The 26,445-nt window shown below is 38.2% G+C and overlaps 1 protein-coding gene across 1 annotated transcript in view; it reads left to right on the top strand.

The window, feature by feature from the left end:
• The first annotated feature begins 4,835 nt into the window (after positions 1 to 4,835).
• The window catches only part of AKAP12 (A-kinase anchoring protein 12), a 234,514-nt gene continuing 212,904 nt past the window's right edge, over positions 4,836 to 26,445 (top strand). Inside the window, exon 1 of the mRNA XM_053711889.1 lies at positions 4,836 to 5,320. Coding sequence (XP_053567864.1) covers positions 5,201 to 5,320 — 120 coding nt within the window. The 5' untranslated portion in view covers positions 4,836 to 5,200. The remainder of the gene's footprint in view (positions 5,321 to 26,445) is intronic.

The raw sequence follows: 26,445 nt of genomic DNA, 5'->3' as shown, positions 1-26,445 counted from the left end.
TTAGGTTTTTTTTGTTAATATCACAGAAGTTGATTAGAGGGACTAGCGGTTTATGGTCAGTCTCCAGAATAAATTTCTCTAAACCCACTAAGTAACGCTGGAAGCGCTCACAGGCCCAAACTGCAGCCAGACACTCTTTTTCAATTTGGGGGTATTTCGACTCAACAGCCGTCAATGTACGGGAACAGTAGGCGATGGGCTGTAGTTTGTTCTCATTCAGCTGCAGGAGGGTGGCCCCTAGCCCATAACTGCTCGCATCAGCACTAACCACAGTCTTTTTATAAGGGTCGTAGAACCCTAACACTGGGGCAGACCCCAGCAAGGACTTGACCTGTAGAAAAGCTTCTTCCTGTGAAGGACCACAGACCCAGGCAGCATCTTTCTTCAACAACTCTGTGATAGGGTGTAGTACTGTGGATAAATCTGGAAGGAACCTGCCCACATAATTCACAAGACCCAATATTTGTCTCAGCTCGTGTACATCGAAAGGACTTTTCATCTGTTCAATAGCAAGGATTTTATCAGGGTCCGGCTTGATGCCATCTCCACTGATGATATGCCCAAAGTAACATAACTCAGATTTGCTAAAATGGTATTTCTCTTTATTTAATATCAGCCTGGTCTCTCTAATGGTCTGCAGCACCACAGCTCAATCGCTGGTCATGTTCTTCCAATTTAGACCCATACACTAAACTGTCGTCCATGATGACTGCCGTGCCCTCGTTGTCCCTTAGGAGGGAACTCATCTCTCTTTGAAAGATTTCAGGAGCAGAGGATATCCCGAGGGGAGTCTGCAGAAGCAAAACCGACCTACCGGTGTAATGAAGGTAGTCAGTTTGCGGCACTGTGGATCTAGAGCTATCTGCCAGAAGGCGCTGGAAGCATCCAGTGTAGAGAAGAACTTCGCCAAGCCAGTTTCGGAACTATGTCTTCAAGCATCAGCAGCACATATCTCTCATTCAGCCTTTTCAAGTCTACGCAGATGCGTACCTTCCCATTTTTCTTCGCAACAGGCACAATGGGGGCGCACCAGTCAGTTGCTTCAACAACCTCTTCAATAACTCCCATATTCTTCATACACAGAAGTTCCTTCTCCACTTGAGGTATGAGCGGGAACGGAATTCTACAAGGAGTGGTAATGCTGTATGGCACTGCATTACATTTAAGTGATATACGGACTGGCTTGCAATTCACCAAAAATGTCTTCCAAAATCTTTACTCTGGCGACAAGGCCCAAACCACAGGCTGCTTTCCTGCTTAATAGGTTGTTAACACACTGACCTCTAATTACATGTACCCACATGGTGAATTTCCTCTGCTTGTACTCACAGCTGGCAAGAAATTTCCCCGCAAAATCGATGTGGCCACCAGAACTATGAACTTTCGTTGTAACTTTAGCCAGCTGAGGCTGTCGAGGCAATTTTATGAATGCTGCAAGGGACATAATAGTGATGTCTGCTCCCGTGTCAATCTTGAAGGCAAACTTGGCTCCCATTACAGTAAGGGTAACCCGCCAATCTTCGTCTGAACCAGACCGTTCAACAACAGACCCTACAAAGGACACTTCTTGACCCTCCTGGTCATTATCCACCTGCATCTCCTTAATGTATTCAGTTTCACACGCCACTTCAAAATGACCCATTCGGTTACACTTTCTACATCTTTTATCTTTAGCGGGGCATACGACATTCTGATCATGGGATGGTTACACCGCGAGCAGCGAGCCTGCTGCGCCCATTTCGCTTCTGGACCTATCTGTTGCCCTTGTTCTACCGCTCACACTGTGCCTTTCACCTGCAGCTCTTCTGAACTGCTGCACTTCATCTACAATACTCTCAGACCTCAGATCAGCACTTTGCTTTTTCACCAGTTCACTCTGTCGGGCCATCCTAATAGCCCATCTAATGTTAATTCAGCCTCCAACTGTAGCTTCAGTGTAGCTCAGCATCTGCAATTCCTATGACTATTCTGTCTCTGATTTGCTCTTCTTTAGCAACACCAAACTCACAAAATTCAGCTAGTTCATACAGGCTGCGCACAAATGACTCCACAGATTCTCCCACATGCTAAACATGTTTGTGAAAACAGGGCCTCTCATGAATCCCATTTCTTTTGGGCTCAAAGTGAGCACTGAGTTTGTTCATAACTATTTCAAAGTCAAATTCTTCCCCTTCTTGGAAAGTAAAGGCATTGAACACTGGCTTCACATCTTTCTCCATAGAGTATAAAAAAGAATTGACTTGTACTTCACCACTCTCCTTGTACAGCTTGGAAGCAATCCTGAAGCGTTGAAACCGCTGACGCCATGCAGGCTGAGAGAAATCAAAAGGCTCAGGTGGGGTAAACTTCAACATCGTCATTACTCAGGAAATAGAAGCGCAGGCAAGTACTTCTGACACCATGTCATGAGATGCAGGACACAGCATAGAAGGTACAACGCTATTTTATTGCAGAGCATAGAAGTATACAGCTTGTACAACACATCTAACTTGGTAACTGCGACATAGACAATAACGGCTATGAGCCAAGCCCCCATCCGGTGACGTCACCTCCCACTCTCATCACAGAAATTTAAATATCCATCATAGTAAAAAAATTACATACTCTAATCCGTTACAGCATGTAATTTTAAGCTTATCGACCTTAGGCTACTATGTGTTTTACTCCGCAAAGCGGATTAAGAAACAGTAGAAATACAGCTCAGGAATCGCAGTGCACTTCTGGTAATGATCTGAAAATGCTGATGATCCAATCAGCAGCGATAGTTCCACATCTAAGTTGTGCGACTAGCGCTGCTGAATAACACTGAGGGTATTTTCATCTCGGGACCAACAGTACTCTGTGAGTGCTATGGGGTATTCCTACTGTGTGTTTAACCCCTTTGCACTATTTTAATTTTTTTTTACAAGTGGCTGGTTAATGCCCCTGCGAGCTTGTGGGAACACTTTGCACCTCTGGTTAATTTAAAAAATGTGCCCTAATTGCCCCCAAAATAAAGTGTACAGTTCTTTTTATTAAATAAAAATTATGAGCATCTTTATTTTTTTGGAAAAAAAAACTGCACGAAGCAGATATAAGGGGTTAAAGTGAGGGGATGTGGGGTGTTTGGAAAAAAATGACACTGAAAAGTGCCTTTACATTGCAGTCTATAGGGACTGTGTATATATAAGCATATACTGTACATATATATTTTTAATTTGCTGCCCAACGCTGCGCAACTTACCCCCTGCGCTGCGCTAGGTTCTTTGTCAGTGTCTCACGGCATGAGAACGAGGCTCCCATTGGAACCTATAGGAGCGCGCTCTCATGAGCGCAAGGCTTCCAGGCAATGCAAATACGAGGTTGCGTTCGCATTGCACTTAACTTGTAATACCAGTGCATATTTACATGCGCTGGTATTACTGAGTGGAGTACAAATATTGTGCTCCTGAAAGTGTAATTTTGTACTCCACTCTTAAAGGGAAACTGAACACAATTTTCGTGATTCAGATAGAGTATGCAATTCTAAGCAACTTTCTAATTTACTCCTATTATCAATTTTTCTTCATTCACTTGCTATCTTTATTTGAAAAAGAATGCATCTAAGCTTCTTTTTGGTTCAGATTATGGACAGCACTTTTTTATTGGTGGATGAATTTATCCACCAATCAGCAAGAACAACCCAGGTTGTTCCCCAAAAATGGGCCAGCATCTAAACTTATATTATTGCATTTCAAATAAAGATACAAAGAGAATGAAGAAAATTTGATAATAGGATTAAATTGGAAAGTTGCTTAAAATGTCATGCTCTATCTGAATCACGAGAACGGGGCATGAGAACGAGGCTCCCACTGGAACCTATAGGAGCGCACTCTCATGAGCGCAAGGCTTCCAGGCAATGCAAATACGAGGTCAGTGTCCCTTTAAGGTCAGTGTCCCTTTAAGGTCTCATTAATTGCTGAGATATACTATGCACATTTAAATGACTTTATATCTGTTGCGCATAAAGGGTTCCTGTCCGTTTAAACGTGTAATGTGGAAACAGTATTAGAATTTAAATGTGCTAAATAGCATTGTGGAAATGTATCTGATATTATTCCATTTTTACTTTGATCAACTATTTTTTAGCATTGAAGTATATATTTGAAAATGTAAAAACATGCAGCAATGTAAATTATGTCAGACAGTACTTTTTCCATAAACCGAGTTTCATTTTTTTTAAATAGCTTTTCAATTAAAGGCACAGTAAAGTCAAAATTAAACTTTAGTGATTTAGATATGTCATTCATTTTTAAACAACCTTCCAATTTACTTTTATCATCAAATTTGCTTTATTCTCTTTAGTTGAAAGCTAAACCTAGGTAGGCTCATATGCTAATTTCTAATCCTTTGAAGGCCGCCTCTTATCTGAATGCATTTGACTGTTTTTCACAGCTAGAGGGCATTAGTTTGTGTGTGCCAGATATATAACATTGTGCTCACACCCGTGCAGTTACTTATGAAAAGGCACTGACTGGCTAAAATGTGAGTCTTCCAAAAGAAATTAAATAAGGGGGCAGTCTGCAGGGGCTTAGATACAAGGTAATCACAGAGGTCAAAAGTATATTAATATAACAGTGTTGGTTATGCAAAACTGAGGAATGGGCAATAAAGGGATTCTCTTTTTTTATATTAAAAAAAAACAGGTAGACTGTCCCTTTAATAACTAGTTTAGTACGTACAATAAGATAGCTCCTGTCCCACTTGCTCTCTCTCATCTCCCTGTTTTAATACTGCAAGGCGTGTCTCTGGTCTTAGGCTCATGTGATGGACTAAGAGAGGGGAGTGGAAAATGAAAAAGAGAATTAGGAGAGGCGATCTCATTAAAGGAAAAAAAAAATAGATTGTAAGTTGTCTGACAGCAGACTTTGCCAGCATTTGCATTTTGCAACTTCTCCTGGGAAGCTAGCATTTGTACTATTGCAGAATACTCTGACGTTACTGCCAGACAGGGGACACAGCCAAAGGCGATACATCAATTTATACAGTATACAAGTGTGCCAATCTGTATATCCCACACAATACTTACGTTATAGGCAACATTTAAAATTATATATATAAAAGGATACTATTATTAATTAAAAAAAGAAAAGATTCCTGACTGCTCCCTACAGTACAGTGAAGAAGAGGACAAAGGCGCACAAGCTTCAAGGAGAAGACACAGGGGGAAAATAGAGTCACTATGGGAGCTGGGACCTCTGCACAGCAGGTAGCTGAAAAGACCAATGAAGAACAGCTGGATGAACAGCAGGAACAGGGTCAACTAGCGGAGGGGCTGGAGGATGAGTCAGTTGATGTCAAGGTAAGAGTCAAGCGTCACACCCTTGAAACAAACTTGTTTATATTGTAATTCAAAAATAGAGAAAAAAAAACTCTAAATCGACAGTGATTAGTTAATATCATGTCGCTTGTGACAAACTGTGTATATTTCAGCCACCATCATCTTTTTATTTATATGATTAACTATGCTTAAAAATAGGCTTTTATATTTATCACCTGCTCTTCAAACTAAAGTGTATTGATTTCTAATGTATGTTGCTTTAAATATGTGGATAAGGGTTTGGTTCAGGTTGCTTCCTTATTATTTACATTGATGCTGGTGTATTTTTGGGGGGCTCGATGATTAGGGGTTACAGCTATTTCATAACATATCAATAGTGCTAAACCATGTCATTAAAGATAAAAAAAATGCGATATAAGAAATAAAAAAATATTTAAAGAAACATTTGAAGAAAGTTCTACCATATGAAGTAACATATATAAACCAGCCAGTAGTTCTAGTTTGACATTCAGCAAACGTATATTGTTTGAATCCACGTTTGTACTGAGAATTGTTTTTACTATGATAGTTTTTTTTTAACTCGTAGACTCTGCTATCTGTTATTGTGAAATAGACAGATACTGCCATATAGGGGCTATTTGCATTTTGCACATTCCTAAAACGTTTTTTTTTTCTTTTTATATAAGGGAAACTGTGCAAATAGGGGATGGTTGGAATCTGGTGCCTCAGTAGTATGAGGGAACTAGCTGCGCAAGCAGGAGCTCTGCAGTAATAAAATACTAAATTAGATTAGTCTAATCCACTAGTTTTTTGTGTCAAGGACCTGGAGAGCTAATAAAGAGATGAGTCAGATTCTACAAAGGAAGAAAATCCTTATAAACGTGATTTTGTTGTAAGTAGCTATGCTACTTACTTTGCAGACGTTTCATAGAGCATTGTGAATGGCTGCCAGCATGCAAGTATCTATAGCTAGAGATGCACACTGCTAACCCCACCCTTTGGGCTCCTGCTGCTACACGTGGGCATCATATTGTCAAGTTTTTATCATATACATCTGAGTGGGTAAAATCGATGTCCTCAACTCAGCTCCCTCACTAAACTATCAGTTCACCTGACCTCTTAAATCACCCTACTATAATGAGCTTTTAAAGGCATAATCATCTCATGTTTTTACATCATTGTGTAAAAGCTACAGTGTAAATATGGCCACCAGTGGCTTTAGTACCTGATTAGCAACAATACATCATTGGATATTCAACTCAAATTGAATTCCCTATAAAAAAATGTTAAATGATGCATAGTTAAAGAAACAGTAACACTTTGAGATTGCAGTATGCTTTATTGTCCATAGTAAACAACTTTGTGTGTATTTGTTTTGCCCTCTTTTACTGTAATTTAAGCATGAAGATCGTGGATTTTCCAGTCCTGAAAACCGAGAGCACATAACAAGCTTCACAAGTCTAACCCTGCCACACATCTATGCCAAATTTACAGTTTATCTTTTCTACTGAAACCAAAGAATGGACATTTTGTTAATATAATGACAGTGGCAAGCCTGGTCATCTTTACACTTGAGTCTGGATTTGTTCCTCCGAATAAGGAAAGTGGTCAGTGCAGTTTGACATTTAAAAAACAAGTGCAGCAAACAAGCTGTTATTTTGTTCTAATAAGACACAGACTCTATTGATATGTTAATTTATTAGAAGGCTACATAAAAATTTTGTAGTTACATGTTGTTTACTGCGCCCTGCGCTCTTTAACCCCTTAATAACAGTGTTGTATCTTGTACATTGGCCGTCGATAAGAGGGGTTACAAAATAATGCTCTTCACAATTTATGTTGCCTGTTTTTCCTGTAATTTAACCCTGAAATAGTTCCCCCCCCCCCTTTCCCCCATGAAGCTGGAGTACAGCTCTCCAGACTTCAGAATCCTGAAGCTACAACCTGCTACAAAGTGTTTGCTTTACAGTGTAGTAACCCATTTATTTATGTCCCTAACTGGGTATAGCATATACGGTAATATAAACAATACTCAATAGGCTTTTGTGTTGTAAAACAATAAAAAAAATTATAATTAAAAAATACAGTTAAGAAAAAAAAATACAGTTTAAATGTTGCTTAATAGTTAAAGGGATTGTTATTTGTTATTTTTCTAAATTTCACTGAGCATTGGTACCCAAGTGATATTGAGACTGCAGCAAGTACCAAGGATGAAAATCTGCTCACTCATCTGCTGTTTTATTCCATACTGCGGCTTCTGTATTCCTGGGTCAGGTTTCTATTACCCCTCCTCCTCCTTTTCCCACACCCTTCTTCTAGCCATAAGATTGTGCAGGATAAATAGCAGTCTGCAAATATTTACTTGTCTCCACTGTGTACACATTGGAAAGCTATGAAAGAGAATTTATTTTGCATTATGAGGATTCAGGCTAATTGTTATGCAGTTGGGATATTTTGTAAAGTTATTTTCCTCACCCACAAGGAATGAGAAATGTGTTAAAGTAAATTGATGGATGCTGAGCCAGCATGGATACGCCACCTGCATAATGTGTCTGAGTATTTCTAGTAGGTTAATGGATCTTTAGAAAGGTTGAAACAATGCAAGATTTTCCTTTTTTTTTATTAAGGATATAATATTCATGAGAAGCCATTATCCTGCTGCATTGTTACTAAGATATGAGTTATGCAGTTTATTGGTTTCTAAAAATACATGCAAAGTTCTGCTGCATAGGATTTTTTTTGTACCATAAAAATGCTCATCTTTAAAATGATTATTTATTTATTTTGCATCTTAAAAGGGTAGTTTGAAATGTATTATTTTTTCAGTATTTGTCCTTAAGAAAACTAGTTTCTTTTTCTATGCTTGTGAACTGTGGGAGTGGTCCTTTGTCAGCCAAACAGCAATTTGTCCCCAGAGATGAATTTTGCACAGTGGTGCAATACCTGTTAGTTTAAATACAGGTATACCCCGCTCAGAGCCCTGCTATAAAGTGAAAACCGCCTTAAAGTGAGTCTTTGTGCTTACCTTGAATAGTACAGGTAAGAATCTCCTTTATCTCATATGTCTATACCATACCATAACCTATTGTACTCTACTGTACCTGTACTGTATGCTAGATCCTTATTTTATGTGGAGATCTGACACCATGCCATACAGTAATGTACAGTACTATAGTTGGTTGTGTTTTATGGTATGGTATTGGCATATGAGATGGAGGCATATGAAATGCTTACCTGTACTATTCAAGGTAAGCACAAAGGTATTATAACAATAATATACAGTACAGTACATTTACAGTAACACTGCATATACCGGTACTGTACCTGTACATTTAATGGCCAACAAATACTGTAGTGCTTGTGAAGAACTTGTGTGTACAGTAATAATGCACTTACCAAATTATCCTGTATGGTACAATACTGTACTGCACAGTTTTATCAACCCCAACAGAGTCTTGCCAGCGTACACTGTAATAACTATGAGACCGCATGCAATTTATCTCCTGACTCGCCGTCAATGTTAAAGTGCCGCGCTGAGAAACTACTTCCGGGTTGGCGGCGGCGCCGTATTAGCGAATCACTGTAAAGAACGGTATACCTGTATCAAGCTTTAAAAATTACATTAAAGGGATATGAAACCCACATTTTTTCTTTCATGATTCAGATAGAGCATGCAATTTTAAAGGGACAGTATACACCAATTTTTATATAACTGCATGTAATAGACACTAATATAAAGCAGAATATGCACAGATACTGATATTAAAAATCCAGTATAAAACTGTTTAAAAACTTACTTAGAAGCTCCCAGTTTAGCTCTGTTTAAAAGGTAGCCGGACAGCCCACTGCAAGTGGGAAATAACAAACACTCCCCCTCCGTCTTCCTCTACATATGAAAAGAATCTTTACACAAGCTGGAGTAGGTATACCTCGGTATTCTCCTAAAACTTTGGGGCTTTGTTAGGAGTCTGATAATCAGAGCAATGTTATTTAAAAATAAGCAAAACTATACATTTAAAAAGAACAAAAAACTGTATGGGCTATACAAATGGACCATCTACAAAACATTTATGCAAAGAAAAATCGAGTGTATAATGAACTTTCTGATTTACTCCTATTATAATTTTTTCTTCATTCTCTTGGTATGCTTTGTTGAATGAGCATCAATGCACTACTGGTTTCTAACTGAACACATGGCTAAGCCAATGACAATCGATATATATATGCAGCCACTAATCAGCAGCTAGAACCTAGGTTCTTTGCTGCTCCTGAGCTTATCTAGATAAACCTTTCAGCAAAGGATAGCAAGAGAAGGAAGCAAATTAAATAATAGAAGTAAATCGGAATGTTGTTTAAAATTGTATTCGCTATCTAATTCATGAAAGAAAAATGTTGGATTTCAAGGTCCTTTAAGATTGTTTTTTTAGCAGCTCACTTATATTTGTTCCTACCTGGCCTCAGCAGAATAGATAATGTGTGTGTATATGTATATATATATATATATATATATATATATATATATATATATATATATATATATATATATATATAATATATATAATATATATATTTATATATATATATACACACACCCAGTCACACTCACAACATGACCCACCCCATGGGTGACCATGCTATTCTCCCACCCATAAAACGCCCTGAATAGGTATTTTATAATATATATATATTATTTTTAACAAAGGACATTGAGAGAAAGAAGCAAATTTGGTAATAGAAATAGAAGTAATTTGGAATATTGTTTAAAATTGCACTTTCTCTCTGAATCAAGAAAGTTTGACTACTGCCTCTTTAACTTTTTTTTTTTTTTTTTTTACAAAACAATATTTGCTTTTCTTTAAAAGCATGACTGACATTTTCTAAAGAATTTACCATCTTTTTACATAAATGTATTTTTCAAGTGCAGATGTATCTGCTGAGTAAATAATTTCAGTTTTTGTCTGGGCTGACCCATTGCAATGCAAACATACATTCTCTTCTGAAGGTGAATTCACTGACTGGAACTTTTTCTATTTCAGGGTATTATTGTAAGTTAAATAACTATTTTAGGATATATGAATTGAACAGAATGCTTTGTGACTGACAAAAAGTGTTAAAGAAAGTATAACAATTACTTCCACCACATAAGCATGACAGATCTGGGTCAGTGCTATTTAAGGGAAATCCCATCAATGCATTTACCCATTTGTTTTCCAATACTGCAGTATGTAGTATTCATAGTAGGATTAGTAATCCTTACAAACTTTGTGTAGGCCTTTTGCACCTGGTGTATTTAAAGTAAATGCTAAAAAAGTTTTTGTTTTTTTTATCACCATAAAGCATTGTCAGAGCAGCTGTAAAGTTACAGTGCCATATGGGGTATAATGTCATATTATACCATTAAAATAAAGCACTCTGCTTTTTTATCTTTATTTTTTTATTTATTAATATATAAAATCTGCAGTTGTGATACTTTAATATGAGGGTTGTTTTCACAGCTACTAATATCATATAGTTAATTTCTCAAAATTCCGAACTGGTTTGAATGCTTTTTCAAGATATTTTTGAAAACTGCAGACTTCCCAACTGTCCCTTTTTGGGAAGTTCAGTCCCTCGTTCTGTTCTCTGTCCCTCTGAGACAGCCATATGTCCCTATTTGTAGAATATCCCTTAGTCCCACCCATAAACCACACATACACACCCACAAACCACCTTGACACGCCCACCAACAGACGGGACACACCCATTACCCACCCACTATCCAACCATGATCCCCGTCTTGACATGGCCCTATCCACAAAATTGTGACCCCCCTTCCCAAACTCCTGAGTCCCTAATACCTAGTCAGAAATGTTATATGTATGAAACCAACTTACAGGATGGCTTATTCCATTCTGTTTTTCGTATAAAAGGTACGAAGAACTGCGTTTATGTTGTAGCTCCAGCATATTACTGACTTTTAAGTCCTTTTAAAAGGTTGGATATATATATACATGAAATGTATTCACATATAAGCCCAGTGTAATTTTCTTTGCTGTGGCACATTAAAGGGACACAAAAGTCAAAATTAAACTTTCATGATTCAGATAGAATATGTCATTTTAAGAAACTTTTAAATTTTCTTTCTTTTTTTGGTATCCTTTGTTAAAAAGCATATGTACATATCCATAGGAGTAGCAATGCACTACTAATCTAACTAGTGATTGGTGGCTACAGACATTTGTATACTGTCATTGGCTCATCAGATTGTTTAATTAGCTTCCAATAGTGCATTACTGTTTTTGAGCTGACTTGTACACTGTACTTTAAAATTGTTTTCTTCTTAATGAGTTTCCAATGACTTGTTATACCAGCTGCATGGTATAAAATGTATGTGAAATTGCTCTTTTAGGTTGTGTTTTTTTTTGCTTGACAAAAAATGCTGTTTTTGCTAGTTGAAACCACAGCAAATTTCAGTGGGCTAAACTTTAAGCAGACAACTTTATCTTTATCTCTATGCACAACTTCCTACATATTTTACCAGTAAAAATGAACATATTAATATCTATCTCTCTCACCTCCTGCTGGGAGTGTAATGTTTTGGCAACTTTGTGTGTACATAACTTTTCTATAATCAAAACTTAACTGAAATTTTCAGTATAAGCGGGAATACAACAGGCAAAAGCAGCCATTCCAAATTACAGAATAAAGGTAAATTAGCTATTTATAAACTATTTAATACACTCCAGCTGGTAAAATGGATCACTGGGAACAGATTAAATAGGAGAAAAAATTACAGTACACTGTTTAATCCCTTTTCAGGATTTAAACACAGTTATATATAGGCAATAAGGCAATAATAAAATGCACTAATATATTAGAGCATTTTCTTTTTGCTCTTTTATGTCCCATTAAAGGCCATTCTAATGTAAAAATTAGAAGCTGTATTAGACATCCTCAAACTTGGCACTCCAGAGGTTTTGGAACTACATTTCCCATGATGCTCAGATAGCTGATATGCATCATGGGAAATGTAGTTACAAAACCTCTGGAGGGCCAAGTTTGAGGATGTATGCGCTATATACTTAAACTATAGCCTATGAGGCCCATTTATCAAGCTCTGTATGGAGCTTGAAGGACCGTGTTTCTGGCGAGTCTTCAGACTCGTTAGAAACACCAGTTATGAAGCAGCGGTCTAAATTCCGCTGCTCCATAACCCTGTCCGCCTGCTCTGATGAGGCGGACAGGAATTGCCGCAATTCAACCCGATCGAATACGAGTCAGCAGGGGGCGACGTTGCACCAGCAACTCTTGTGAGCTGCTGGTGCAATGCTGAATACGGAGAGCGTATTGCTCTCCACATTCAGCGAGGTCTTGCGGACCTGATCCGCAAGACCTTTCATAAATAGGCCTCTATTGGTCAAGTTAAATCAGTAGTTCTTTTATTTAGTGCTCATATTACAAGTTGAATGTATTATGTTAGCTCTCAATCTAAAGTCTAGGACAAACTAACATCTGGATGTTGGATAGCGAAGGTGCGCTAAATTCCTTTTATGAGGACGTGCGCAAAAACGTATTTCTTCCGCTGCCCGAAGCACTCAGCTGAAGGTGCGCTAGATGGGAGGGGAACTAAGCCAAAGGTCAAATAGTTAAGCTCTTCACGTATTCTTCAGCTATGATTTTCTAAGTTTAAAACACTGCACACATACAGTACTGTGTAAAAGTATGGTATGAAAAAATGCTGTAAAATAAGTATGCTTTAAAAAATAGAAATGATAATAGTTTATTTTTTTTATCAATTAACAAAGTGTTAAGTGAGTGAACAAAATAAAATCTAAATCAGATAAATATTTGGTGTGACCGCCATTTGCCTTCTAAAAAACATCAATTCTTCTGTTTTTTTAAGAAGCTTTGCAGGTAGGTTGTTCCAAGCATCTTGGGAAACTAATCACAGTTCTGTGGATTTAGGCAGCCTCAGATGCTTCTGTCAGTTTGTGTAATCCCAGACAAACTGAGATATGTTGTGATCAGGGCTCTGAGGGGGCCATACCATCACTTCCAGGACTTTTTGTTCTTCTTTACATTAAAGATAGTTTTTAATGGCTTTTGCTTTATGTTTGGAGTCGTTGTCATGCTGCATAATAAATTTTGGGACAATTATGTGCCCCCCCCATTGGTTATGCATGATGGACAAGTATCTGCCTGTACTTCTTAGCATTGAGGAGACCATTAATTCTGACCAAATCCCCAACTCAATTTGCAGAAATGCAGCCCCAAACTTGCAAGGAACCTCTACCATGCTTCACTGTTGCAGACATTCATTCTTGTACCGCTTTCCAGCCATTTGGTGAACTGACTTCTGCAACAGCCATATATTTAAAATTTTGACTAATCAGTCCAGAGATCCTTCTGTCATTTTTCTGCACTCCAGTTCCTGTGTTTTTGTGTATAGTTGAGTTGCTTGGCCTTGTTTCCTCATTGGAGGTGTGGCTTTTGGACCACAAGTCTTCCATGAAGATCACTTCTTACCAGACTTCAACACACAGTAGATGGATGTTCCTGGATTCCCCCCCCCCCCACACACCGGATGACAACACGTGGTTGTTATCTACACTACGTGTTGTCATTTTCATTGAAAGGATCAAAGAAACATAACACTAATAAGCTTATTATCTTGAGTCATTTTACAATATATGGATAGCAAAATTCCAGATATATATTTTATTTATTTTGACCTCCTAAAAATATATATATTTTATTTGAAATAATCACATTTCCTCTTAAAGTGATAGTATATCCAAGCGTTTAACAAACGCTAGGATTTACCATCACTAAAAATCAAGGGGCGTTTAAGTGATGGGATCTAAAAATAGGGTGCTAAACTCACCCTTTCTGTGCCACTGCACAGCGCTAAACTCAGCAGCTCCGGCTGCACACGGCACATCGGTCGGTCTCCTACTAATGAGGTGCCGCTTGCACCTCTAAACCAATAGCGGTGCGTGCATACAGAAACCTTTCAGTTGACACGCCAGGCTATTGGTTCAGAGGTGCAAACGTCACCTCATTGAAGGAGACTGATGTGCCGTGGGCGGCTGGAGCCACTGAGTTTAGCGCTGTGCAACGGCACAAAAAGGATGAGTTTGGCACCCTATTTTTTAGATCTCATCACTTAAACGCCCCTTGATTTTTAGTCATGGTAAATCCTAGCATTTGCTAAAAACTTGGATTTACCATCACTTTAACTGAGGAGGGCCTTATGTGTAAGTCAGTTATCTAGCTGGTGTGCACTTGCTTTTCCTTGGCATATGCCCAAAGTGCAGCCAGGTGATATTACTGGTACGCACATTGACACCGTTTTCATAGCCAGAACTGACACCTAAGCTAAGTTCATACACTAAGGAAAAATGGGGACACACCCATATAGGGAACAAGCTGACTGATATGGAAATAAGTACATATTTAAAGAGGAAAACAAAATTAAATATATATATTGCAATTATGCAGTTTGTGTATTCTGAAAATGGAAGTTTACTGATGACAGCTACATAGTTGCCAACATTTGAAAAATATTTCCAGGGACACTTTGCAGCACTTTGCAGCAGAGCCATTCCCATTTACATTTTGTATAGCTCCGCACACTCAGACCCCCAAAACAAGCTTATTAAATACTAGTAGTATAATTTAGCCATGCCGATTGCATAAAGTCATAAGATAGTCAAATGTAATATTTAATGAATCAGATAGAGCATGACATTTTTAAATTCACATCTACAGCAATGCACCACTGGTGATTGGTGGCTACCCACATTTGCAATTGGCTCACCAGATTTGCTCAGCTAGCTATTTTAACTATGTGTTTGATCCTTTTGCAGAGGTAAACAGATGGTTATATGCAAGCAATAGTGCAATAATAAAATGACTAATATATTAGAGGACTTCCTTTTTGCGCTGTTAGAACCATTAATACAGATTAAAACATCAAACTTTTCATCACCTCCCTTACTCTCAAACACATCACTGACATAGGTAGAATACCTTTTACAACATATACCAAAATAAGCAAGCAAGGGTTAAATTATTAACCCTTCAGCATCTGTATAGCAGGACACTACAAAGCACCCTAGTTTATATAGATGTTACACAGCCTGAAATTAGACAGTGATATTACCCTAGTATGTCTGCTGTGTTGGGGCTGCTGGAATGGAAAACAATATATATAGATATACTGAGGGTGTTTTTTATTTTTTACTTTTGCTAAACACTATTGAAAGTTGGTGGCATTTTATGAGGTAAATAGTATTTTTTTTTTATCTTTGCTGCAGCAGTAATTGTGTTAAGTAGGTTAATAGATCCAGAAATGCCCCAGTAAATCTGGATTATTATTTTTTGTATGTTCTCTGAATTTTAGCCCCAATACATGAAGAGCCTGCAATTTTTATTTTTTCTATTTTTTTTTATTTTTGGCTTGTTCTCTGAATTTTAGTCCCAGTACATGAAGAGCCTGATATATTAATCCCCTGTTAAGCAAAGCCTCAGTGTATAAATGGGGGACATTACACGTGTTCAAAATTGTGCATTACTAATGAGATGCCTTGCTTCATCACCCCTTGTCTACTACCCTCCCTGGTATTATATATCACATGACTTCCCCTTACCTGACACCTGTCTACACACTTCAACATAACAGAAGAGCACAGATAAGGTTTCAGAAAAAAACTTACATACAGTAAACAATGATAATAGATAATAATAATAGTAAAATAAGAAACCACAGCAACCTCTGTGGTGGGAGTACTGCACTGCACACAAAAATATTAAACTAGATACGGGCTGAACTGAACATGGGACAGACTTAATAGACAGGGACAGGAAGCCAAAAAAACAGGACTGTCCTAGGAAAACTGGACAATTGGCAACTATGCAGTTAGGTCCCTTATTTCCCTTAACAGTACACAAGCATGTTTACTGAAACAGTACACAAGGCTTTTTGCATTCCATTGCTCCAAACTGGACACTGTTCACTTGTGATTATACAGAAAGTTTTTTTTTTAAATACATTAGACTCACAATTAAAGGGACACTTGCCTTTAATGCATTATTTATATTGTCCCTATGAGTACTGCATTCACAACATTGCATAATTCAATAATGCATTATTTAAATTAAACTTACACTTACAAAAATTATTTCGGTTGCTTTAATGCTAGACTTGATGGAGATTGAGCACTATGCAGCAAGATCATACCATCCTATAAATAAATCACATTAATTTTATAAATAACTGTTCTCATGGAAGCAGACTTTACAAAATGGCTGGTTAAGACTATATTAAGGGCAATAAATCTGTCACTTCGTTTTCTTTTAAGGGAATAGTTATTTGATGTGCAGGCTACACATTACAGAAGCATAAAAAAGTGTATTGTGAAGGGGCAGATGGCAGGGCTGGCAATGTGAGTAAAATTAACTACATAAAACACTTGCTAATAATTGTAAATTTAAAGAAATAGAGCTTCATGTACAAAAAAAAAAGTACTGTAACGTTTACTATGTCTTTAAGGTTGTGCTCCCATACATAATACGTACGTATGCCTGCTCTGGATCTGCAGGGGAGTTTACTTGGTGTGTGAACTTAGCAATTTTTTTTTTTACAAATTAAATTATTTTATTGTAATTACTCTAGAACAGGGGTCGGCAATTTTTTTCTGTAAATTGGCGGTTAATAAATATTTTAGGCTTTGGGGGTGAAGAGGCTAATTTAAAAGTATTATTTAGGAAACAAATTTCCTCAAATTTTTATTGATATGTGAAAAACAAATGAACCACTTGTAAACTTAAACTTAACTTAAACTAACTTTGGTTGCATTCTCATTTTTTTTTTTTGTGAAGAGATTCTGCTGTGATGAGATTTTTCATTTTAGCTTTCTTGTTCTTCTGAGCGTTGCTTTCTTTCGAGTTGGGAATATTGTGTAGCTGTACATTGTAGTGCACCGAACAGTAGTGCAAAGCAGTGAGAGCCCTACTTATGTGAGTTGCTAGGTTCCCATAAAACTTTATTTAGAGACACTAAAATTTGAATTTCATATAATTTTCATGCATCACTAAATATTATTATTATTTTGTAACCATTTAAAAATATAAAAAAATTCTTAGCTTCCTGGCAGTGCAAAAAAAAAAGCAGTAGTTTGCCTACGCCTTCCCTAGAAAGTCCATAAAAAAATCCCTAAAAAAAGTACATTCCCTTTAAGCCTGTTAGGGGAACACACTAGACTCCATACCAAATCAATGTCTCCTGCATCTAATTAATGTCATAAGACAGTTAAAAAAAAGTTTATTATCATTTTTATGTGTGTTTGAGAAAAATAAGTGATTTGAAGCTATAGTTCCAGATTTTATTTATCATATGATATGAAGGAACTGAGAAAACATTAGATGTGTCTGTTTCCTTATATCACCTGATTTATCAAACAAGACTGAAAATTTTATGTTCACAAACAATAGTCGTAAAACAATTTATCACTAGAAAGTTGATAAAAATGACAAAAAGATATTTGTATAGCTTCTTGTGCACAGTGATTTAAGGTGTCATTAAGGATTATCTAAACAAATAGGCTCCACCTTAAAATTTTCGCAAAAAAAATGTGTATTTTCATAGGCCTTGATTTGGAGTTTGGCGGTAGCCGTGAAAACCAGCGTTAGAGGCTCCTAACGCTGGTTTTAGGCTACCTCCGGTATTTGGAGTCACTCAAAAAAGGGTCAGATCCCCTTACGTCAGTTGCGTATCCTATCTTTTCAATGGGATCTTTCTAACTCCGGTATTTAGAGTCGTGTCTGAAGTGAGCGATCAGCCAATAGAATGCGAGCTCAATCTGATTGGCTGATTGGATCAGCCAATCGGATTGATCTTGATTCTGATTGGCTGATTCCATCAGCCAATCAGAATATTCCTACCTTAATTCCGATTGGCTGATAGAATCCTATCAGCCAATCAGAATTCGAGGGACGCCATCTTAGATGATGTCCCATAAAGGAACCGTCATTCTTCAGTTGGACGTCGCCGGATGAAGATGGGTCCGCGGTGGAGGTCTTCAGGATGGAGCCGGTCCTCATCGGATGAAGATAGAAGATGCCGCTTGGAAGATGATGGTTGCCGGTCCGGATCTACTCTTCTTCCCGGATAGGATGAAGACTTTGGAGCCTCTTCTGGACCTCTTCAGCCACCGGATGATGGATCGCCAGCCCCCGCTTGGGTTGGATGAAGATTTTGGAGCCAGGACCGATCGGTGATACCCGGTGAGGTGTAGACAAGGTAGGATGATCTTCAGGGGCTTAGTGTTAGGTTTATTTAAGGGGGGTTTGGGTTAGATTAGGGGTATGTGGGTGGTGGGTTGTAATGTTGGGGGGGGGTATTGTATGGTTTTTTTTACAGGCAAAAGAGCTGAACTTCTTGGGGCATGCCCCGCAAAGGGCCCTGTTCAGGGCTGGTAAGGTAAAAGAGCTTTGAACTTTAGTAATTTAGAATAGGGTAGGGCATTTTTTATTTTGGGGGTCTTTGTTATTTTATTAGGGGGCTTAGAGTAGGTGTAATTAGTTTAAAATTGTTGTAATATTTTTCATATGTTTGTAAATATTTTTTTATTTTTTGTAACTTAGTTCTTTTTTATTTTTTGTACTTTAGTTAGTTTATTTCATTGTAGTTATTTGTAGGTATTGTATTTAATTAATGTATTGATAGTGTAGTGTTAGGTTTAATTGTAGGTAATTGTAGGTATTTTATTTAATTAATTTAATGATAGTATAGTGTTAGGTTTAATTGTAACTTAGGTTAGGATTTATTTTACAGGTAATTTTGTAATTATTTTAACTATTTTAGCTATTATTAGTTCTTAACGATTTAATAGCTATTGTACCTGGTTAAAATAAATACAAAGTTACCTGTAAAATAAATATTAATCCTAAAATAGCTATAATATAAATATAATTTATATTGTAGCTATATTAGGATTTATTTTACAGGTAAGTATTTAGCTTTAAATAGGAATAATTTATTTAATAAGAGTTAATTAATTTTGTTAGATTTAAATTATATTTAAGTTAGGGGGGTGTTAGTGTTAGGGTTAGACTTAGCTTTAGGGGTTAATACATTTATTAGAATAGCGGTGAGCTCCGGTCGGCAGATTAGGGGTTAATAATTGAAGTTAGGTGTCGGCGATGTTAGGGAGGGCAGATTAGGGGTTAATACTATTTATTATAGGGTTAGTGAGGCGGATTAGGGGTTAATAACTTTATTATGATAGCGGTGCGGTCCGCTCGGCAGATTAGGGGTTAATAAGTGTAGGCAGGTGGAGGCGACGTTGTGGGGGGCAGATTAGGGGTTAATAAATATAATATAGGGGTCGGCGGTGTTAGGGGCAGCAGATTAGGGGTACATAAGGATAATGTAAGTAGCAGCGGTTTACGGAGCGGCAGATTAGGGGTTAAAAATAATATGCAGGGGTCAGCGATAGCGGGGGCGGCAGATTAGGGGTTAATAAGTGTAAGGCTAGGGGTGTTTAGACTCGGGGTACATGTTAGGGTGTTAGGTGCAGACGTAGGAAGTGTTTGCCCATAGCAAACAATGGGGCTGCGTTAGGAGCTGAGCGCGGCTTTTTTGCAGGTGTTAGGTTTTTTTTCAGCTCAAACAGCCCCATTGTTTCCTATGGGGGAATCGTGCACGAGCACGTTTTTGAGGCTGGCCGCGTCCGTAAGCAACTCTGGTATCGAGAGTTGAAGCTGCGTTAAATATGCTCTACGCTCCTTTTTTGGAGCCTAACGCAGCCTTTATGTGGACTCTCAATACCAGAGTTATTTTTATGGTGCGGCCAGAAAAAAGCCAGCGTTAGCTACGCGGGTCCTTACCGACAAAACTCTAAATCTAGCCGATAGACTCATAGGTCTTATTTCAGAAGCAAAAATTATTTTTTTTAAATTAAACATTACATTTAAATGTATAAGAGAACTATCTGATGTGATAGAAAAATAGCAGAATGTGTGAGACTTTACTGTTTCAGAGCAGTCCAGGGATATTGAACATCATCTTTGCTATATTTGTCATATCGCCTCCTAATTGGGCCAGTCAATGAACCCCTGCACTGATCTTGCAAAAACTCTGTGTAGGAAGGTCAGATACAATTTTTATGTGCTGCAGATTTTCTGGGATGTAAAAAAAGCGCAGTTTAATTTTCAGATTTAATTTTTCAGAGGTAAAATACAGCAAAAATAGAGCATCACAAAGAATTAATTAGTTTGCTTTGCTAAATTATGAGGGATGTGCTTTTTAGTTTAATGCCCCTGAATTATAGATTTATCAGTATCTTTCCTAGAAGGTTATATTGTATTAATCTTTTATAGTATGGGAGATTTACAGCGTTTTCATAGATGTCAGCATATCTTTTTTTACTGCTTGCCCATTAAACAGACAGCTTGCAATGTGATGCAAGAGCTCATACAGAATTCCTGAACACTAGCAAGCACTTGAACATGGAAGGATATAGCAACTCAGAAAATCTGTTACGTTAAATGCATGTGGTGGGAAGTATAGGACAGTGTTTCATGAGGTTTCTAAAGACAGCAGTTCTTGGTCATTTCTCTTATTGGATGTTTTAGTAAAGTCTGGGGTGGGTCACTAGCGGGGGTGCATATATGTAATGCTGGGGATGGGGGGGCATGATTGAAAGTCATAGAAACAAGTATGAGGGGCTTATCTTATAGTCATCTAGCATAAGTAATCAATAATATACTGCAGATAAAGATAACTACATTATAAAGATATTTATATTGTCTGCTTATGTTGGCTTTAATAAATATTGGTTTTATTTTTACAATTGCTTGCTTTGGACTGTATCCTTACTACTTCCTTACACTGCATGGAGTGATTCCTGTTAACCATTGGAGTTCAGTCAGCTGGGCGGCTGAGAAGTTCCAGCCTGCTTTGTTTGCACCTTAGGGTGCTCTGGAGATGTAAGTTTGATATATCTCTCCCCTTTAAACAGAGTCAAACTGTGCTGGGCTATTGTGGTTCTTGTGTCCTATCTATATATGAGCCATCTACCTGTGGTTATCTTGCACCTACTTCTGAAGTGGTTTGCCTGGATATCAATTAGCTGGACATACGGACTTACTAGCGCCACTCTGGTGCTTCCCGTATGTGAGTAGCCATTTGCTATTTATATATTCCCTTACCAGACTGTACAAGGACATACGGAGCCTCTGTGTTTCTTCTTTTCTCAGATTTTCTGCTTATACCTGTAATTAAATCTGATAAATTGGATTTGCCACTGGAATTCAGGACCCTGAACCTCTTACTTGGTGCAGTGATTCATTTCTGATGTATAAATAAAAGATGACTTTAAAATTTTAAAGGGACATCAAACACCCCTAAGTCTTATGACAGCTTATTCATGAAATAGGGCTGCCAATCATGACCGTATACGCAAAATGACAAAAGAAGCTGCAACCAAATGCACACATTAGCAAATTCATGATTCCATTAGTGATACCAAGTTGTCCAGGTCCTGGTGCTGCAATCCACCAAGAAACTATGCCATCTCAATTGGTATGACGTTCCTGACGTGGAATCCAGCATCTGTTTCTTGCCAGACATAATGGAACGTATACAGTTCCATCGTTTGCCAATGCCTTGTAGTAAACAGAAAATTAAAAATCAAATATGATTCACTTTATATTCCATTTATGGAACATAACATTATTTGTGGTAACGTTCTCGCTTTAATGGTTTACAAACAGAACTTGCAGAATATAAAAAAACTTCCAACTACCTTTGGCTCACTGACTGTTTTGTGTATTTCCATTCCCTTGGCCTCTGCTCCACAATAAATTGCTACAGGAAGCACTATTTCCACTATTCAGCTTTTTATGTATGTCTGCAAGGGTTACAGAGCATTATGAGAGGGCAGCAAGTTCAGCAGCTGTAATATCTGGCAGGAGCCAGATTTCTTGGTCTACTGTCTGTAAATAATGTCCATTTTAGGAGAGTGCGTATCTCTCTACTATGATTTTAAATATTACTTGCGTTATGTTTTTCTACATTGTTGCATATTTTCACCCTGAATTTGATAATATTAGCTTGTGGGTTGTTGTAGTAGAACTTTGGACCACAAAAATGAACTTGTCATCACACAGACTGTAAAATCACATGATGCCATGACCAGAAGAAATTCTGTTCACGGCTTCATCAGTTACAAGACAGTTACAAAGTCATATCTAGGGCTCTGGAGCGTCTCCAAACCACAGCCAAGGTCATATTATCCCAAGAGAGAACATTTGTGACAGTTGTAAAAATTATGCAGAAAATCACAAATAACCCTAAAATAGGGGTGGCTAATCCATTGTACGAGTAACCAAGATGGGACTCAAAATAAGTTTGCTGGCACTACGCCTCTGAGTTTACACCACATTGTCTGCAATTGTAGCAATAAAAGGAACATTAAACACTGAATGTATTTCTTGAACCTCATTCTAATATGGGTGTTGCCATTTTGGAATCTAGGTTCCAAAGGAGAGTTGCTGGACACATGCAAACACATCAGCACTGGATTGCAGTAGAATCTAGATTTCAAAGTGGCGGCAACCATGACTAGAAGGAGGTGTGCTATAACCTTAATACTAATAAAAAGTATTTAGTGTTTAATGTCCCATTTAATATAACAGTTTTCTAATTATTTGATGCTATATGTCAGCATTTAAGCAATCATTTTTGTCTTATAATATGAATTTATAAAAACAATCAACTTTTAACAGTTAACAAAGACACTTATTTTTTAAAATACCTTTTCGTTATGGGGCACACAGCGATTGGAGGAAGCCAGATTCATCATCCATATGATAAAGAAAGCAGGAGATGTGGGTAGAGTATTGGCATTATGTTTACAATAACGCAAAGGTATTTTAAAAAAGATATGCATCTTTGTTAACTTTAATCAATTAAAGTGCACCTGTTTTTAAGATTATTTTTTGATCCTGGTCTTTAATTCATTAAAGTTTGCAATCACTTTAATATGCATCAAGGAAAAATGACTTTTTAAGGTTTATTCATATTTCAACATCAAGAATAATATTGACATAGAAGTCTCATAAACACTTATCATAATGTTAACCTTTAAAGATGTAGACACAGCTGCCTCAGACATTTTCCATTGCCCCTACAAAGCACAAGCCCCTAAATCATGGCTCAATATAAGTATATATTATACCCAATACGATACATCAGTGACTTGGATTTAAAATTTCCTTACCCATTATTTATTAATTTATATATTTAAATAAAACTGTACATTTTGGGAATTTCCACAGGTATATACGTATATATGTGTTTGTGTGTACATATATATATATATATATGTTTTAGTTTAAATTCATAGACCACCTAAGAGGTAATACCACAAATCTAATACATTCCTGCATGACAAACAACTGAGGTTACTTATGTATTTTTCTTTTACTTAGTGTTGTGTTCATTCTTCCGTGAGTGATTGTGTTTTTACAGACAGGCCAAGCTGTATAAAACATGGTGTTCTGACACAGGTTATCTGGCTTCCTAATAATCTCTGCTGTTAGTTAGTATGGGAGCTGTGATTTGTTAACATTACTAAAATATCCTTTGCATGGTTTCTTTGGAGTTCTGGGAACCCTCAAGTAAAGATGACGCATTCCCATAACACTGCGTGCACAGATTCCATCACTGTGTGTGTTATTTATTATCTGTGAATCTGAAGTGGCTTAATCTGCAGTAATATGTCTGCAGGACCTTGCTTATATTGGAATAAACTGATAATTTGTATGTATGTGTGTATATATCTTTTTTATATTCAATGGAGAGAACATTGCAAGGCCTCACTTAAAAGGACATTTTAATGTAATAATCAAACGCTCCAGTTTGTAAGGATATATTATTATTATTAAACAAACTAGTCCTAAAGCCCATGTACACGGGCCATTTTTTGTAGTACAGCAGTCCCACCCCTTGATCTCTCTCTCTTTTTCTATACCTCTCCCTCCCCCTCTCTTATGCACTATCTCTCCCCCTCTCTTTTGCACTCTCTTTCTCCCCTCTCTTTTGCTCTCTCTCTCCCCCCTCTCTTTTGCGCTCTCTCCCCCTCTGTTGCTCTCTCTCTCCCCTCTCTTTTGCTCTATCTCTCCCCCTCTATTTTGCTCTCTCCCCCCCTCTCTTTTGCTCTCTCTCTCCTCCCTCTCTTTTGCTCTCTCTCTCCCACCTCTCTTTTTGCTGTCTCTCCCCTCTCTTTTGCTCTCTCTCCCCTCCTTGTTTACTCTCTCTCCCCCCTCTTTTTTTCTCTCTTCCCTCTTTTTTGCTCTCTCTCCCCTCTCTTTTACTCTCTCTCTCCCCCCTCTTTTGCTCTCCCTCCTTTTGCACTCTTTCCTCCCTTTCTTTTGTTCTCTCTTTCCCCCCTCTTTTGCTCTCTCTTCCCTCTCATTTGCTCTCTTTCTCCCCCTCTTTTGCTCTCTCCCCCTTTTGCACTCTCTCCCCCCTCTTTTTTCTCTCTTCCCTCTTTTTGCTCTCTCTCCCCTCTCTTTTACTCTCTCTCCCCCCTCTTTTGCTCTCCCTCCTTTTGCACTCTTTCCTCCCTTTCTTTTGTTCTCTCTTTCCCCCCTCTTTTGCGCTCTCTCCCCTCTCTTTTGCTCTCTCTTCCCTCTCATTTGCTCTCTTTCTCCCCCTCTTTTGCTCTCTCCCCCTTTTGCACTCTCTCCCCCTCTTTTGCGCTCTCCCCCTCTCTTTTTCTCTCTCTCCCTTCTCTTTTGCTCTCTCTCTCCCCTTCCTTTGCTCGCTCTCCCCCATCTTTTGCGCTCTCTCAGGCTCCCCCCGACCATGCCTACATCACGGCACTCCCATTGGTCACGCACCTTGTCACGGCCACTCCGCCCGACCATGCCTCAGCCACGCCCACTTGACCTGTTCCTGCCCGGCCACTCCCCATCACAGCACTCCTGCCGGGCACGCCCCCTCTTCACGGCTGCTTCGCCCGACCACGCCCCCAGCCACCCTTCCCCAGCGGCCACTTCCGCACACCCTCTCTGCTCTGCTGTCAGATCCTAAAGGCCAGGTATGTTTGTCCTGTGCAGTCTCTACTGCGCATGACTGTATCTGACAAACATACTTGGCCTTTTATTATATAGGATGCTCCTTGATGTGTATCACTCCATAGCCCCACAACATTTTCTTGAGGTTTTCTGGGATAGGAAGCGGAGGGGGACATGTGGGCAGCAGGCAGCAGTCGTTTGGTGTTCTGTGGGTGAAGCTATGATGTGTGTATCATGAGTGTCGTTGGAAATGTGATAGACAGGGTTGGGTAGAGTTGGGGTATGTTGTGAGTGGAGCCATGGTTTCACTTTAGAAAATTGAACATTTGCCCTGATTGGGGAAGCTGCTGGAAGTACAATGGACTGAGCTCCTATTGACAATACCTTAATATCCAGGATGGCTGAGAGCTCTGTATTCACTTTATTAAAAATCGAAGCTCATAAACCTCTCTTTGAACCCCAGTACATTTGATTGCCCTTTGCTAAGAGTAACACACATAGCTGAACAATTTACAGAAGGTCTTTAAAAATGTAGCCACTGCTCTAGGGTCTTAAAATTATGGTGTACAGTTTGTTTATATATTTTACCAGATAACCAGTTAAAATAATTAAATACCTATTTTCAATACTGTACACATGCCAACCCTACTAGAGGATGCTATGGCTATAATAATCACAATATACTGTATATAGAATAGGTTTCAAACACATGGACAGTAAATTGTTTCACTAGGTTTATTTTTGTATTATTGACGGAAAACTGTCATATAGCCTAATAATGGCATTATATAATGCTTTTGCTAATGTATAGCTTTTGTGTTTTATATTACCGGTCCTTCAAAGTGCATTGCTTATGTCTGTAAATGGCATGTGCTGCGGTTTGCACTGAATAGAAAATAAACACATAGTACAATTCTTTTGCTGGAGACCCACCAGGCACTGCAGAGTAATATGGCACTCCAGGGCTTAAGTTGTAACAGTTCTTTACTTGCCTGGGTCTCATCTCTTGGATCTGAATCAAAGGACCTTTTGTCTATAGAACCTGCCAGTTCCTACTGGCTAGTGAGGAGCTTTCTCTG

The sequence above is a fragment of the Bombina bombina genome, chromosome 4, assembly GCF_027579735.1.
Source record: "Bombina bombina isolate aBomBom1 chromosome 4, aBomBom1.pri, whole genome shotgun sequence".
Lineage (NCBI taxonomy): Eukaryota > Metazoa > Chordata > Amphibia > Anura > Bombinatoridae > Bombina > Bombina bombina.
The sequence above is the reverse complement of the archived record's forward strand: the minus strand, read 5'-3'. Positions and strand labels throughout refer to the sequence as shown.